Source organism: Suncus etruscus, chromosome 4 (assembly GCF_024139225.1).
Source record: "Suncus etruscus isolate mSunEtr1 chromosome 4, mSunEtr1.pri.cur, whole genome shotgun sequence".
Taxonomy (NCBI): domain Eukaryota; kingdom Metazoa; phylum Chordata; class Mammalia; order Eulipotyphla; family Soricidae; genus Suncus; species Suncus etruscus.
Window position 1 is genome coordinate 112460234 of NC_064851.1, and position 18443 is coordinate 112478676.

Here is an 18443-nt window from a genome sequence, read left to right on the forward strand (position 1 = left end):
GCAATGTTTCATAGGTAATCAATAACCATAATTATCACTTTTTCTTAACTCACTTATACTTTGATTGACTGTTTTTCAACACATAGAACAATTCATTCAGTTACAAATTTGTGCTCTCAAACATGATAAATTGATTAGAATATTAGATAAATGTTATGTATCTCACACAAGATATCAAAAATTTGAAAAACCTTATTTTTTAATTTTTTTATTTTGAATTATGAGAACAAAAGATGCAAAGAAAGAGGACAAGGTAAAGTTACAGTGGAAGGACAATCAGCCATAACATAATTCTCAGAAGAAGTCCCCTTGCTGATATCTTAACTTTGAACTTTCAGCCAAAGAACGTTAAGATAAATAAAACAGAATCCATGTACAATTACTTTGTCCCTCAAGTCCCCAGATTGTAGCACATTATAATATTTCTTAACAGCACACAAGGCAATCTAAAGCCATAAAACTTACGTAACTCCTTAAACATTAGAAGCGTAATATTTTTTACATTTCCATGTGCATACATATTAGCTTAAGTTAACCTCAAATTTTAAGTGGGTGCATTTTAAGGATTAGAGTCAAAGGAGAACAGTAAAAACGGTGTTAGAGTGGCAATTGTTGTTTGCATAGGCCCACCAAAATATGAGAGGCATGGAAAGGAATAACCTTGGCCTAAATACAAAGAGATCCTACCCCTGAAATTTCCTGGCATAAGACCAACTCTGGGCATCAGGCAAGTTATCGTCCTATCCAAGACATTATCCGTAGTGCCAACACACTTTTCACATAGTCTCTGTTGTTGGTATCATGTTTCTGTATTAAAGATTCTGGAATCTGCATATCCTAAATTGAAGTCATGATGAGGAGTGTCTTCTCGTTTCACCTCACCATGAAAGGGCAATGCAGGAAGCCCTGTCCTGTAAGCAGGTCATTGTTAAGTCTTCTCATTGTTAAGGGAAGTCTCTTTTCAGCAGGACAATGTCTGAGCAGTGGTAGGGTCTTCCGTGGTAGAGGGTTGCTTCCAGTTGATGTTATAGACAAACCTCACAATTAAGGAGCAATACAGCAAGCCGTGTCCAGTAAGCAGGTCATTGTTTTTGTTAAGTCTTCTTAGTGTTAAGGGAAGTCTTTTTAGAGTAGATCGATGTCAGAGCAGCTGTAGGGTCTTCCCTGGTAGAGGAATGCCTCCAGGTGATGTTATATACAACCTTGGATGTTTTGTAGATGCCTTCTCTAGATCAGGGGCGAATGGAGAATGCCCATTATTCTGAGGCCTGTACCAGGTCTTTATGTCAATGTTCAGGGTGTAAGGTCTCATTGCACTACAAGATTTGTGTGTTCCCATCTCTATTAGATAAGAACTTATTGGTATGTATAGTATTTTCCCATTTTAGTGTGCCTAAGCAAACAAGAAATAAAGCCACGTGGTGCTATCAAATATATGGGGGTGTAAGAACATTTCCAACAATACCCATGACTTGGTTCAAACATAAGCATTAAACTGAGGGATTCTTTCACACCAAATTTCATATTAAGCAGTTCACAAAGAGAAGATAAAAAACATGGGGGGGGGATCATCACTATATAAGAAAATATTCAGCAAAAGTTATAGCCCTGGAGTTAACACCCACCCAACTATTTTAAAAGGCATAAAAAGGACACTTACGTCTCTTCAACATTTTATGGGTGTTTTCTTTGACGGCTTTGATGGAAAAACCTTATTTTTATGTACATGTGGATATATAGAAATTTTCACAAATGTTATGTTTTAATCCTTTGTTTGAATTACTCACCAACCAAAGATTACAATGGTTCCCATGGTCCTCTAACTTTATACATTCATAGGTACTCTGTTGTACTAATTTTTTCCCATCTCTAGTAAAAGTTATATATATTTGAGATCTTACATGCCAGTAATACAAATCCCTTTTCCCTTTCTGTCTGATAATGTTTTAATTCTAGATTCTGCTGGGTAGCAAGGAAACATGCCAATTTTATAGACCATTTTAAGCAAATTTAAGCAACTGGCTTAAATTTTGCCTGAATGTGACTGTGTCATCCATTACATTTTTATCGTAACTAATATTCAATATGAATAATCCTAGTTGTATTTCTTATCTTTTCTCTAACAGGCTTACTACATACAACAAGGCATTTTGATTTTCATACTTTTACTCTAATTCCAGATTATTTCCTCAACATGTAACCATATTAGAGAGTATTTGGAATACTCATGTTGCAGATAAAATACAAGCATTATTCTATTTAAGATATTTTTCTACATATCCAAATTAATGATGTGTCTTTTTTGTTGCTTTTTTTGGGGGGGAGCACTCACCCGGACACTCAGGGTTTACTCCTGGCTTTGCCTTCAGAAATTGCTCCTGGCTCAGGGGACCATATGAAATGTCATGCATCAAACTCAGGTGTGTCCTGGGTCAGCAGTGTGCAAGGCAAATGCCCTATTGCTACGCTATTGCTCTGGCCCTGATAAGTGTCTTTTCTAAGAAGCCCTGTGTAGGGTTTCATATATATATATATATATATATATATATATATATATATATATATATATATATATATATGATACACTTTATTTATAAGTAAATTATTGCAGCTCTGCAGCTCTGGCAGCCTTAGCCCCTTGCAGCCAAACAGCAGCTGAACAGCAAATGGACTTAATGCTTATAAACTTATAAGCTGCAGATGTCTGGCAACCTTGTAGTAACCTCAGAAAATGCAGCCTTTCAGGACCTGTGGAAAACAATGATGATTCTATAGTAAACCATGGAAAAGAAAAGATAGAATCCCTGAAAGTTTACTTGTAAAAAAAAGTGGTTGCTTATTTCTATTACGATTGCTAATCACTATCCCAGGGCCCGTCTCTTCTTTGCCTCCTTATCCAGATTTACATATTTTCTCTCACTGGGGCGTTCTACTTTCTTTAAAGTTGTCCTATAGTCTTTATGCTCTTGATGTCTGCACTTCCATTTATGTTGCTTGCTGAAGTCCAATGAATTCATTTATAACATTGCTCTTTGCTAATTGGTGACCCAAATGTCACCTGAAACCTGGGCAAAAATAATAACTTCTGTAGCTACACTCTCTCAGTGGTCCTCAAACTATGGTCTGTGGGCCACATATTTTATTTGTATCTGTTTTGTTTCTTCATTGCAAAATAAGATATATGCAGTGTGCATAAAAATTTGTTCATAAGTTTTGTTTTTACTATAGTCAGACCCTCCAATGGTCTGAGAGACAGTTTAAAAAATTTGAGGACCTCTGCTTGATGTGACATCCAGTTTGAGGCAGGAGCCAAGGGATAGACATACTCTCTGGGAGTTCTGTATTTGCCTTTTTTTGAGATATCTTTATGCCATATTCCTGAGAGATTCAATCAATGTATAATCACTTGGCAGTCAATGAGATCCTTTGTTGACCACATCCTCACCAACACTCTTAGTTATTTTAGTTCTTCATGTATACTACTTTTTTACTGTGAGAATATTTTTCTGTAATGTTAATTTTTCCTAATAATAGCATTTATAATCATAATAATAGCATTTTACTAATAAAAATGAACATTTTTTATTATGCCAATGGGTCATTTATATTTCTTGATCAGAAAAGTCCTCATACTTCTCCTGAGTTTTGTTTATTTATAACAGAATTGTTAGCTTCAGTGCTGGGTTTTGTTAATGCTTTCTATATTTGGGTTTTATTTTATTTTGTTTGTTTGTTTGTTTGTTTGTTTTGTGGGGAGCAATCACACCCAGTAGTGCTCAGGGATTACTCTTGGCTTTATGCTCAAAAATTGCTCCTTGCAGGCCAGGGGGACCATATAGGATGCCATGATTTGAACCATCATCCTGCATGCAAGGCAAACACCTTACCTCCATGCTGTTTCTCTGGCCCCTATATTTGGATTTTAATCAATTGTTTTGTGTGCCTATACTTCCTTACATTTGACTGCATGCTATCTTTTGTTTTAGGACACATAAGAAATCTTTTTGTTTGGATAATGCTAAGAAAATTACCTGAAAGACTTTTCATTTTTCCTAGAGTTATATAAGATAAGGTAAGTTTTGGGGCCAGTGTGATACACAGTGCTAAGGCATTTGCTTTGCATGTATGCAGCCAACTTCAGACTGATCTGGCTTTAATCCCTGGTTTCCCATATTGTACACTGAGCTTGCCAGGAGAGATTTTTAAGCAGAACTAGGAGTAACCCCTGAGTGTTGTCAGGTATGCCCCCCCCAAAAAAAAGAAAAGAACAGAAAAAAAGAAAAAAATGAAAAGGTAAGCCTTGAAGTATATATTGTAAACAATGCTGCATGACTTTCAAATTATTGTGAAATAATTTTAAGTGCAAACTAATTTCCAAAGAGTGTTAGAGATACACTTCAGAGTGAAATTTATACTGAAGGAAATAGATCTAAATAAATATACAAAGGATATATACATGTCCCCTTTAAGTCTTTTGAAATAGACTCAGATTCAGGGCACAGCTTCAGCTGTGATTTGGTCTTATGAAGTCTAAAAAATGGCTCCCAACAGTCACATATCAGGAAATGTTTTTGAGCTGGGGGCTTCTCAAAAACTGAATCTGGTAGCGAGCAACAGTCCACAGCAAAAGGAGGTGGGAGAAAAAGGGCCACTGAGAGCAAATTAGCAACTGTGATAATGGCAGTGACATCCTCTTCTCTAGCTAAGAATCTATCTTTTTTCTTTGGAAGCTGGTTGGCAGGTGGCTGGGGTGGGGTAAATGTTTTACTTTCTGGGTAGAACTTAGGGTAAAAAGGGTTAAATGGGGCAAAATAATATATGGAGGTGAGAGACTAAAGGGTGAAAAAGATTTTGTAAGGTTGTAAGCAAATGGGGGAAAAAGGGGTTATGTATAGCATGGGAAGGGCAGTGTATACAACATAGACAGACATTATATGTATATTACAGATGGACATTAGACAGATATTGAGATGGCCAAGACATAACATATACATTCATAAGCACATATAGACAGACATTGAGGATCAATCCATGGGTTATAGTTGAAAACCTGACCCAGTTGGAATGGGACAGACACTTAAAGAACATGAAGCCAGCAAGTCAGATGGAAAAATTTTTTATTTTATAGGCCACTCACAATTGGTGAGGTTACATTTTACTAAAGAAAGGCTTCATGGATTAGATTGTGTATGGAGCATTCTTAAAAACAATCATACTGGGGCCTGGAGAGATAGCACAGAGGCGTTTGCCTTGCAAGTCGCTGATCCAGGACCAAAGGTGGTTGGTTCGAATCCCGGTGTCCCATATGGTCCCCCGTGCCTGCCAGGAGCTATTTCTGAGCAGACAGCCAGGAGTAACCCATGAGCAACGAGGGGTGTGGCCAAAAACCAAAAAAAACAAAACAAAACAAAACAATTATATCTTTTTTAAGTCTAGTGAACTAAGTGATTTTTAAAATGAACACTGCGAGAGGAGTCACCATGAAAAATTGTATGGCGGGACTTGAGCATCTAGGTTCCTTTTTTAAAACAAATATATAAATATAAATATATTTTATTTATATGGAAATATATTTATACTTATTTATATATAAATATATTTATATATAATATATTTATATATTACTTATATATAATATATAAATATATATAAGTATGTAAATAAAATTTAAAATTATGAACATATGGTATAATGATAAACCACCTACAATTGAAACAGATTACAATAACATAGTCAATGAATGAGCTCTGTAATAGGAGTTTATGGCATGTAGTGGCATACTCCATTGTTATCTGAGGGTATATACATTAGATTATATTAACAGGCATAATCAAGTAGAAAATGAATAGATAGTTTTTGTTGTAATATTATCATAATGAGCCCTGTCTTCTGAGTCTAATACAGTATAGTATTGCAATGTGAAAATGGGGTGACCAACCTATATTTCCCAGCAACATTGTGGACAAAAAGATCAAGGATTTATTATAGACATAGTAAAATTAAGACATTAAAACTACTTATAGCAAGTACTATAGTGGGAGTCCATGACTTCCAAATATATTCTGCACCTGTCATTAAGTACCTTACATTTTCTTCCAGGGTTTTGTAGAGACCCTTAATTTTTAATTACCAGAAACCAGAGCTTTCTTAGGGGGTGTACTATTTCACTCTTTTCTCCCCCAGAAAAAGACAATTCAGAGACTTTTGTATTAGTTTTTATAGGACCCTTTGCTATGTAAAGGCCTACCTACGTTAGATTAGAATAGATAAGCAACTCAGTGTAAATGTTTACCTTTCTTATGATTATTGGTTCTAAACAATAAATAGCATAGGTGAAGGACTCAGTCCAGGAGGCTCTGAGACCCCTGACTCAAAGCTTTTCTCTCTTATGTCTGTTATTTTCTTTTCTTTAATATATATATATACAATCTTAAGTACTATGACTACAAATATGATTGTAGTTGGGCTTCAGTCATAAACAGAACACCCCCCTTCACCAGTACAACATTTTCATCACCAATGCCCACACTCCTTCCTATCCACAGAAGCCATTTCAGGCCTTTTCATCCAGGACTGTTCCCCAGTATGTTGTCAAGAAGAAGAAAAAAATGGAAGGAACATGCAAATAAATAAACAAGCACACAAATAAATAATTAAAGTACAAGTAGGCCTTGTTATATTTATTAATTTCAATTCAGGATTCTGCTTAGTTTGTTGATCATATTTTATTAGACATATTCTTTGGGATAGGCAGCCTATTTCTATTAGGAATGAATAAAATGAGAAAATGTAAAGCAGTTATTTTGGGCTTTGAGGAGTGAGACATTTTCAGTACTCATGGGAAACATTAATCAGTTCTTAGATGTCACTCTAGCAGTACATGGAAGATCTGTAGTGATAAAGATGGAACCCATCCCTCTGGCATACAATGCAAATGCTCATCTGGCTGAGTAACCTCTCCAGCCCTGTATCCAAAATCTTATGCAAAGTTTAAAGAAATTATTGTGCTTTTTGAAAAGGTATAATTTTTAAGCAAATAATTATGCTAATAATTATAAACTAATAATTGAATAAAACATGCTAGTGTTATCTATCAAATGTCAGTTGAATACAGACATTTAATTCAAATATTTTCTTGACAGTCATGAGATTTACATAAATTTAAAATCTTTGGTAGGTAGTCATGTTAGATAGCATAACATTAGTTATTTAGAATTACATATTTTATACACATATTTATGAATGAGACCTATTAATTCATTTCTCAGCTGTATCTGCCCCAAAGAAAAATGATTAACTTAAAGGATTCTTGAGATAGTTTTAAAACTTCTGATGCATTTGGAGATCTTATTGAAATCCCCTTCCCATTCATTGAGGCAGCTGATTCCTTTGAATTGATCATTGCTCCTAGTGGTCGCCACATATTCTTGGCTGGGACTCTGGCTTCTCATGTACCTGGGAAGTCTTTCTCCTCTAGATGGGTGATACCTTTGCTGGAGATGGGGCTCAATTTTCTCCCAAATTTGAGGGGAGAGATAGGGTTGAGACTCATTGATGTGTACCTACATAATCTGCAGAGTTGGACTGTAGATGCGCATAGTTCTGAGACACACCTCTCTAATTACTCTTTCATTATTGCACTTGATTTTCTCCTATTAACTGGAATTGTGCTGACATATTCTCCTTCGACCAGCTTGTTAATGTTCTCATTTTGTATATGAAAATTAATGTAAATGGGTAAGCATGTGTGGAATTTAAGGAGAACATGAAAGATACTTCCCACATGCTTTGCTGAGGGTCAAATATATATGTGTACACATATACAAACATATAAGAAAGTAACCAAATAAATGAGTTATGCCTTAGGATAGAAAAGGTAAAGAGATTAATTCTATTTATAAAACACACTAAAATTCTTAAAAATGATAAAAAATATTTTTAAAAATATAAGAATTAGCCTCTTTCTCTCATTCCTAAATAACTGTGAAACCAAATGACAGCAAATCCAGGAGATTTCTGCCTGTATTTTCTGGTTCATGAAGAACATATATATATAGTGAGACATATATATAGTGACAGAAGACAAAAATACATAGAAAATGACTCTTAGGTTTAACTTGTTTTAATCATAACTCTCAGTTATTTTTCCCAAGATCCAGTTGGAACCCTTTACACTTCTTCCTTAGGAACAAGGGAAATATTTCTTTATTCTTTTAGCATGATAAGCAGCAAACTCAATAGGAATAGTAAAAAGCGCAATAGCAGCAGAAAAAAGCAAATATGTGTGTGCAATGGATTTTGAAAATCAAAATAGTAATCTTCGGACTTGTTGGGAGTATTTCCAGGTGGCGGGCCACTGTTAATGCTGCCTCCCACTCCTGAATAATAGCAAAAGGGTGGTTTCCAGGGAGAATCACAGTGGCAGTTATGTTTGCTGTTACAGATGCCACGCATATTGCATTTCAGAGGTGAGCAACGTCTTGTGAAGTTTAAGATAGAGATGCAGTGTCGATCAACACAGAGGTGACTTTCACCACAAGCAGTACCGTCTTGGACTGCACCTACATCAGGCAAGGCCACGCCATGATGGTAGTCAATACTCCAGCAATTGTTGCCACCAAGAATTGTTGAAATTACGGTATTATGATTTTGCAGAGATGGAATTTCTTTCACATTCTCACACTGAATTCTTCCACACAGAGTATCTCTGAGAAGGCAACTGACATAGGTTAAGCCACTTAAACCACAGTTACCAAAACGGTCACCTCGGATATTTAGGCTGTTGTAGCAATTAAGATTTGCACTCTTTGCTTGGTTACCGAAAATGCTTCTGCACTGTTCTTCACGGTTGTTGCATCTCTTGTCATAACAGTATCCACCACTTTTGCATGAGATTCCACCCTGCACATAAACATCTTCAGGGCACTCATGAGATGTCCCATCGCACCACTCTGGAAGATCACATTCATTTTCCTGTTTTCTACACAGTGTACCTGCTGGAGCTATCCTACAGTCCTTGCAGCAATGTCCAAAAGCACAAACAGCTCCCTTTGCCAGTTTGCAGTTTGCCTCGCAACATGGATCATTTGAACACGAATTAATGGTGCCACAGTCACAGTCTTCTCCTTCTTCAAGCACTCCATTCCCACAGCGTTTCCTTCTAAAGGTTTCCTCTGGAGGTGGGGCAAAAACCAGACATTCTTTATTGAGGAAATAATACTGACTATAGCTGCAGTTGCTCAGGCGGTGTGAAATCAATCCGCCTGGATTCATAATGCACAATTTTCCCCCACAGTAACAATATGGTTCATCATGAAGTAAACCCAAAATATGACCTGTTTGATGTGCCACATAATATGCAAGATTTGAAGGAGTATCAGAATCCTGATAATTAATAATGACACAATTTTGAGTTGGGTTACATACTGCTTCCTGATAAGCGTTGCTATTTCTCCCAAAGACAGGTATCTTGACAATGAGAAAGGCAGTAGTATGAATCACACGTGTATTAAAATACTTTTCCTTCCAAACACAGAAAGCTGCCAAGTAACTAGGTAAAACACCTAGTACAACCAAATTTCTGTCAGCCCATATTTCTATTGCCGTTAGAATAACTTCCATATCAACTTCCTTATAAATATTAGCGACAATTGTAACCATGAATAGACATTTATCCTGCACTTCTGTGACATTGCTTCCAAAAACACGATACATTTTTGGTGTGAATATAAATGCCATTGTAAAATATCGCTTGTGGGTCCACCAGGTTGTTATATATCTAAAATTCTTTGAAGTATCCAAAGCATCTCTCTTTATAATCTTGAGTTGTTGTTGAATTTCTTTATCTGTTAATCCACATAATTTGGCTGAATATTCTTTTTCTGTATTGTCCAATTTATATGCTAGATGTTCAAATGTGGTTGAATGCATTTTTGGCTCCACTTTATAAACAGAGTTGTTTTTCTGTAAAATTCCTCGAAGTCCACCATAACAAGTATTGAGAGAAACCTGGGATTTTGGGTCCCCTTCCACATAACCATAATAGTAGCAGTGATTCTGGATGAAAGGATGGCCCTTATGAAGAGCACCATTATCTGTGTAAGTGAACACTGGCATGTTCCTGGAAAACAAATGCTTAATGACCTTCATGTGGACCACTTGTCTCTGGCCATCAAGCTTCATGCTGTACGAGACCCAATCTGAAGACTTTATGCCACTGTCAGAGTTAGTAATCTTCAAGGGAATGATTACTTCTGGGAGACCTTGATTTAGTGAGAGTTTAACTGGGTGCCATCTACCATAAAAAACAAGCAGCTTTAGCCAGAGCAGCAGTAGCTGCATGGTCACTCACACTACTTCTTCACCTATGACCATTATGCAGCCTTCACAAAGCTCTACTGGTGAAATCAATAGAGGAGAGGGCTGAAAGGATCATTGTTGCATCTTCTCCTCCTCAGCTCACTCTAAGCAGGGATGTCCTTGAAATATATTTTCTTATAGTGTCACACCATTAAAGCAACAGTTCTAAAAAAAGATTAAATAAAGAAAACTAGAATATGAGTTAATAACAGGGCAAGGGGAAATAAAAGGAAACAAATTGGCTTTGGTCAAGACATTAAGGCTCTAGCTTTTCTGCATGAAAACTACTTTGGAATAATAATGAGTCAGAGTGAGACACAGTGAGCATAAAAGGGCTCCTAGCCATAGCTTGCTCATTACTGGACCTGGAGGAAAGGTGCCTGTGCTCCATGATATTGTTCCCTTAATAGACAGTTAAATGTGTAATGCTCTTTAAAAGCCCCAATAAAATGACTTTACATTGTAGGTAATATAAAAATGAAGTTGTTCAATTAAGAATATATATCTGGAGGCATGGTTCATTTTCTTTGTATTCATTTCTTAGGTGTTTAGATTTCTGGAACACATAGGTGCTTGCTGATCATTACATGGGCTTCTGTCCTCATCACTATTGGCAGTACTCAAGAGATAGGATCACAGGATAGAGACCTGGAACACTGCAATGCAAATCTAGTGTTCTATTTCACTGTGCTATCTAGGACAGCTTTTGCTATTCTGTATTTTTTTGTTGGGAATATTTTTGGGGATCACAGTTGTGATCAGAAATTCCTGTGTCTGCACTCAGAAATCATAGGAATAAGGGCCTCATGAGACCAAATCCTCTATCAGGAATTTAAATTACATGGGTCTCATGCAATTCAAGTGTCTACTTCCTCTAATATTACTATTTTTTTTTTTTTTTGGTTTTTGGGTCACACCCGGCAGTGCCCAGGGGTTACTCCTGGCTTCATGCTCAGAAATTGCTCCTGGCAGGCTCGGGGGACCATATGGGACGCCGGGATTCGAACCGATGACTTTCTGCATGAAAGGCAAACGCCTTACCCTCCATGCTATCTCTCAGGCCCCCTCTAATATTATTTTGACATGTTGTACTGCTTTTATAAAAATAATTATTTCAATTTTTCTTTTTTTTCTTTAGGAGCTTTTATCTCATCAGTATAGTTTCCCTCTTAGTTAAAAAAATACAATTTCCTCTGTACTATCCTTCGTTAGGTAGAGATTCTTATTTCTGTTTAGTTCTAATAAATCTATAATGTAAAGCACAGCAATGAAAAACTTCCAACCTTAAATTTTTCATATGCTCTACAGAGTAGATGTCTGGGTTAGTTTTAATTGGTTTATATTAATGAAGATACTTCATAAGCATATATGTTGTCATAATATTAATTTGCTCTTGATATACTGGTATCTTTTTTACTATTACAGAAAAAAGCAAAAACCTACAAAACCTTCAAAAATAATCTAAGCATTGCTTTATTAATCTAATATCTATACACCAAGTACTTTTTCTCTCATTTTGTATGAGCACAAGATATACTAATAAATATGGTAAGCATAAACTTCATCTTCAAAACACATTGTTAGCGATATGTAATTGTTTGCCTATGTCTATGACTTTTATCTTATTACCATCCCAAATTCATTAACTCTTAATACGGGCACAGATAATATTGACTAAGTATTTTATTCATTTTTGTTTTGAAGGAAACATACCCAGTGATGCTCAGGGTTTACTCTTGTCTGCACTCAGAACTTACTCCTGGCAGTGCTCAGGGGACTTTGTAGGATGCCAAGGATGAAAACTGAGTTAGTTCATCCAAAGCAAGTATCCTATCTGCTTTACTATTTTACTTTATAAAAGTAAAAAATTCTTTTTACTTTATAAAAGTAAAAAATTCTTTTTACTTTATAAAAGTAAAAAATTCTTTTTACTTTATAAAAGTAAAAAATTCTTTTTACTTTTGGACCACACCCAATGGCACTCAGGGATTACTCCTGGCTCTTCACTCAGACATTAAGCCTGGCAGGCTCACGGGACCATATGAGATGCTGAAGATTGAACTCAGGTCAGCAGCATTCAAGGCAAACTCTGTACCTGCTGTGCTATCACTTGGGCCAGAGTATTTTTTTCTTAATAAAACAATATGCTATTTAAATATAGGAAAAATTCTAATTTTCTCCCTATGTTTTAAATTCCTCCCACTTATCCTACAGCTTACTTCATATATCTTTACGGGTCTAATATTCACAAGCTCTTAAAGTAAAATATATTAAACTTTTATATCTATGTAAGTTACTTCAACTTCAAAGTGCAAATATTACTTTCACAATGGAATTCAAATTCTAGTTAACTTATGTAAAGTGTGTAAAAATGTAAAAAACTGTAAAAAATTTACTGATTCTGTTCTAATCATTAGTCATAACATTTAAAAATATTGGCATTAAAATTTTTAAGTTTTGAGTCTGATTGAATTTTTTAATTTTTGATTGATTTTAAAATCCTCAGCATACACAAAAAAAATCCTAAGTCTCAATACAGTTTAAAGTATACATGAACATTTTAGATGTATTTATCATTTAATTTCAATAATGGCCATTTAAATTATGAAACCAAGAAATTTTAACATATGGAATGTTTATTAAAGAATTGTCTGTACTGTTCAAAGAATGGCAGGAACTTGCAGTCTGCCGATTAGATCAATAATTAAAATGAATAAGCTCTGATGACCTGTGCATACATTTCTTGTAGTTAAGGGGTGATAAAGTACTAAAGAAATGTTCTCAAAGTGCTCAAATCTCAGGAAAAAAATTAGAGTTTTTCAATATAACTAAAGCCATAAGAGTTGGCCAGTTCCTGTCTATTTCTGGGCACCTATTTATTTTGTGGAGGGTGAATATTTATAGTAGGAAAGCATGCTTTATCAGTAATAATAGGAACAATACCATTTAGAGTGAAGTTAGTTAACACAAAAACACCAGAATATATATATATATATATATATATATATATATATATATATATATATATTTTAGTTCTCAGATAAGGAATACTGGTACATGACTTCATTACTTTTTTGCTTTTACTTCTTATGACTTATGACTTTTACTTTTTTAAATGACTCCAATTATATCACTCCCTGAGACATTAAACATCATCAAAACTATACCCTAGTATATACTGAAACAGTTTCATTTAAATAATTTATTTTATAAGATTTTAATTCCCCTGTTATGATTAGTTTGTCCAAGTTCATTAACCTCTCTATCCAAATGGCCATATCCTTCTCACCTAGTTATGCACTAATTTAGTCTTACAATATGTGTATCAATTCATTACATTACAGTTTTACAGGTGTTTTTGTGTAAGCAGTTAAATTTGGTTTAATTTTAAAGAAATAATATGAAATTCAGCCAAGATTTCTGAAACTTAAATTCAGCTATGTGAGAGGCATGATTGTGTGTATGTTTTTGTAATCAGATATCCACAAATTTTAGTGCATTTCTCATTACAGTTAATAGCTGAAAAACTTTCAAGCCAAAGCTTTAATAGCATCCCTGGTAATTTCTAACTAGTACTATATTTATAGTTTATACCACTGGTCTTACCATTATGATTAAGAAAATATATTCACTTGAGATCTTGCATAGTAGAAATAAACCCTCCTTTCCATAATCATTGATGATGACTTCATTCTAGATCTAGGTGCTTAGCAACTAAACATGCCCAGTTCTACACACCATGGCAACTTAAGTATCCTTAAAGGTGGCTTTGTAATCTATTTAAATTTTTTTAACTACACTAAAATATTAATAAATTTGATTGAATTTCTTAGCTTTAACATATATAAGACCTACTTACATTGATGTACTTTTGTTTAAACAATACTTGTCATAGTTTCTTCTATTTATGGAATATTTGCAGTATATAGCATATATATAAGTGAACACTGAAATTAAAGAAAACTTGTTTATTCTATTGAAGACATATCAATAGAATCCCAATCTGTTCATGTTAAATATTATTGTGAATAAACCATATGTATGATAAAAATACATACTTTATATATTTAAACTGTGCTTTATTTGTAAGGAAATTATTACCAATATGAAAAGTTAAGTTAACTTTAGAAAAATAGAGAATACCTATAATAAAAAGTATTCAATAGTATATAATAGTATACTGTATATTGTATACAAAAGTATACAATAGCTTAGTGGTACTAAAAATTTGTAAATTTAGAAAGACTCTGTTTAAAATGTTGATTAGAGTAAACCATTAAAGAAACACCTGATATGTCATATATATTTCATATGCATGACATAAATGTGAATTGATTTTTGTTATACATGTTTTACATATACATTTATAAATTTCATATTATAAATTCTATTTTATGTTATTAGAAATATTGATATATAAATGTATTTTATATAGAGACAAACATGTTATATATCTACAAATTACCTACAGATATTACATATACATAGATCCATGTTATCTTAATATGCAATGATATTGAAAATATACCATTAGTTTTACTTGAAAAAGATAAAGGTGGTTGATAATCTCTATCAATTTGATATTTTCCAGTTAGATATCTCAATGTTTTATACTATTTACCAAATTAATTCATTAACTCACTGGAAAGTCATCCATTCTATCTTTTATCCTAAGGAAAACCATGACCATGCTCATCTTGGAATTCATTTTATAGAACTATTGCATCAACTGTGACAAAATTTATGATTTCTCAAAAATTTATTATTTGAAAAAATCATTAACCTACTATTTTTATATTAAGTCCAGGGAATATCATTCCTTCTAATGATTCCCCTTAAGACAAGGTTAGTTTCTCAAGATTTTGTTAGATTCTTCCCTATAACAGACTTCAATTTCCTTCTTGAATGTTCCCAGGCTTCCTCTTTTAACCCTTGATCCCCAGCCTGCCATCTTTATTGGAATCTTTTTATGTTCTATTATTATATATTAATTTTCATTATTTCCATGTTTTTGATTGGATGGTTTGGCAGATCTGTTATTCCTTAACACCCCAGACATAACTAAATTCCCTTGACACCTTCTGAATCTCAGTAGCTTTCCATCTTCCTCTCTTCCTCCACATCTGTGCTCTATTTCTTTCTTTCTCTTTATAGTCTGGTGCCAGGTACCTAGACCAAGAGTATATAGGTAGCCTCTCTTTAATACACTACATTACCTCATAATTTAAGTATCACATGCAAGTTAAATTATCCTGTGTTTATCCATTATCTTCTGAATTGCATCATTTAATGAATTTTTTAGTTCCATCAGTGTTACAGTGAATTGCATAATTCCATCATTCTTTACAGTTGTCTAGTATTTCATTGTGTATTACCACAATTTCATGATCCACTCATCAGTTTTTCTATTTTTTAACCCCTTTAAGGCACTGATATTCTCTTACACTATTTTTTCTCCCTTTTAATATTTAAATATCACTTATAGTTACTAAGTTATACTAAAAGACATCAGACAGTAGAATTTCTGATTAAAAATTGCAGTAAAAAGTTGAAATAATTTCTGTGTATTTTGACTTTTTAAAAGAATTTAATTAATAAGACTAGTTAGATAATTTGAGGCAGATTTTTAAGAAATAATTTGAGTTTCTTAGACATGCATTCAATCCTTAATACTATATAGCAATATTTTATCAATGATACATGTGCGTTTTATAAACAAAATGTCCATTGGAGACATGAATATACCTATAAGTGAAATATGAATATACCTATAAGTGAAATATTGATTTTTCTGACAGGATTTGACAAGGTCAGAATGTACACAAGAGAAAGCTGTCAAGAGGGTGTGAAATAAATATTTGTGCCTTTTAATGCGAACTTAATATGTCAAGTTTAATGATAATTTTAAGCATTAAATGATTTTATAAAAGAGAACAATATAAGGCTATTGCGAAGTTTTCTTGAGTTTGCTTTTTGGTAACTTTCACTTTCACACTGTGATTTTACAATATTGGTAATGGCAGTGCTCTAGAAATAATACAATAATCCAATTCCACACACATCAAGTGCCAGCATTTCTCTACCAATGTCTTGATATATCTTTCCACACCATGATATCACTCTTTTGCATACTCATTTTAATGTAGTTAATGTAAGTTTATATGACCAACACATTAACTATAACAACAAGACTGGGATTTGTGGGGAACTGAAGCCTAGTAAGTCTCTGGCAGACGCTTGTGACCTAACAGTTTCTGGCAGTCTCTCTAGAGGCCTGAACAAGGATGCAGCCTGCCTTTACTAAGGTCAATCTAAAAGATTATGTGAGGCATTGTGACAAGCCAAAGGGAACACTCAGGCCAGTAACCTTGGGAGAAAAAAATATTTTAGACAGAACATATTTTAGACACATCCCATAGGTTGTGAGAAGCAATATTTGTTTTCTATTTAGCCAGGTGCTATAGGGAGTTATGTGCTTATTATGTAGCTAGAAGACTTGAGGAATTTTAGAGAAAAAAACTTATGCTGTTATCTGTGTAACCACAAGCCTTGAGAAGTTGCTCAAACGAAGTGTTTTGCTCTACACTTCTTTTTTACTGCTCTTTGATTGCCCCCCCCCCCGCTAAGAATGATATATAATGATCTGCCCACTTTACAATAAATGGAAGGTAGCTGGTTCTTATTAGTTTTCCCATTTTCTTTGTGAGTGTTCTTTGTATGTTTTAAACCCATACTCCCTCCGAGAAATTACCCCACATTTGTGGTGTCCTTTCAGGGGCAAGGGAGCCCACAGTGGTTTACCTCATCAATACTGAAGAGTTCACATCCTTACGGCAAGGTCCTTAAGTGATATATATCCATTCTACTTCATCACTTCAACCTCCAAATATTTACAAGGAATTCTCAGCTTTGAAATCCAGGACCATGAGTTTGCCATTATTTAATAGTTACTAATAGTTAGATTTCATGATGTACTGTACTTCTGTGGGTCTTATTGCAAATTAAATTGTTCCTTATATTATTTACTTGAACCTTTTTGGTTTTCCTACTCATAAGCCTAACCATCAGTGTTTCTATCTTATTTAACCCCCTTACACACTGATATTTTCCTATACTTATTTCTTCTCACTTTTAATATCAAAGCTATTTAAATATCAAGTATAGTTACTACATTTAACTGAAAGACATCAGATAGTAGTATTTCTGATTGAAGAAAAATTACAGTATGAAGTATGAAATAATTTGTGTGTATTTTGGACTTCCATTATCTTATCTTCCATTCTCTTATCTTGTTTCTCTGTATATCACAGATGTTAAAAATAATCCAATATTTGTAATATTCCTCTGACTTACTTTATTTAATATGAGACAGTCCAGTTCCTTATAATTTGCAGAGAACTGGAGAATATTTTCTGATGCTGCTCAGTATTCCTATATATAATATTTTATTTTACTTTAGGTCAGGCATACCCAGTTGTACTTAGAGATGACCCCTGGTTCAGTGCTCAGGAATTCTGGTGGTACTCTGGAAACTATATTTGGTGGCAGGGATCAATCAAATGTTGAGCCAGAGGTATTTTAAATATATTAGAAATATGGTATAAATATCCATCAAAAATTCTCCAAATTCAGTCTCATTCTAATTTCTATTGACATAAAATAATAAATATAAATTTGACAGAAATATTTTATAAATATACACACATATATATATATTCCCATTCATTTAATTTTGGTGTTTGGGCCACACCATGGAGTTCAGGGGTTACTCCTGGCTCTGCACTCAGAATGACTCCTGACAGGCTCTGTGTCCAGATAAGATGCTGGAATCAAAACTGCACTGACAGCATGCAAGGCAAATGCGCTACCCATTTTGCTATCATTCTAACCCTATATTCTCATTCTTTTGAAATAAATGAGACAGAAATTTGAAACATACACCACACACACACACACACACTCACACACACACACATACCCAATTATGAACAACTCCATTCTTCAGGAAATAAAACATGACTATTTTCATGAATACATTGAATTACATACACTAAATTACATAAAATAACAGCAAAGAGAAATAC

At 34.1% G+C, this 18443-nt stretch overlaps 1 protein-coding gene and 1 pseudogene across 1 annotated transcript; both read right to left on the bottom strand.

The window, feature by feature from the left end:
• The window catches only part of LOC126005982 (prefoldin subunit 3-like), a 1144584-nt pseudogene that overhangs the window by 67170 nt on the left and 1058971 nt on the right, over positions 1-18443 (bottom strand).
• Positions 8206-10341, bottom strand: LOC126007189 (disintegrin and metalloproteinase domain-containing protein 25-like). Its single transcript, XM_049772666.1, has one exon. The coding sequence runs from the start codon at positions 10339-10341 to the stop codon at positions 8206-8208; it is 2136 nt and encodes a 711-aa protein (XP_049628623.1).

Coding starts and splice junctions, on each gene's coding strand:
- LOC126007189 (XM_049772666.1), bottom strand. CDS start 10,341: ATGCAGCTACTGCTGCTCTGGCTAAAGCTGCTTGTTTTTTATGGTAGA.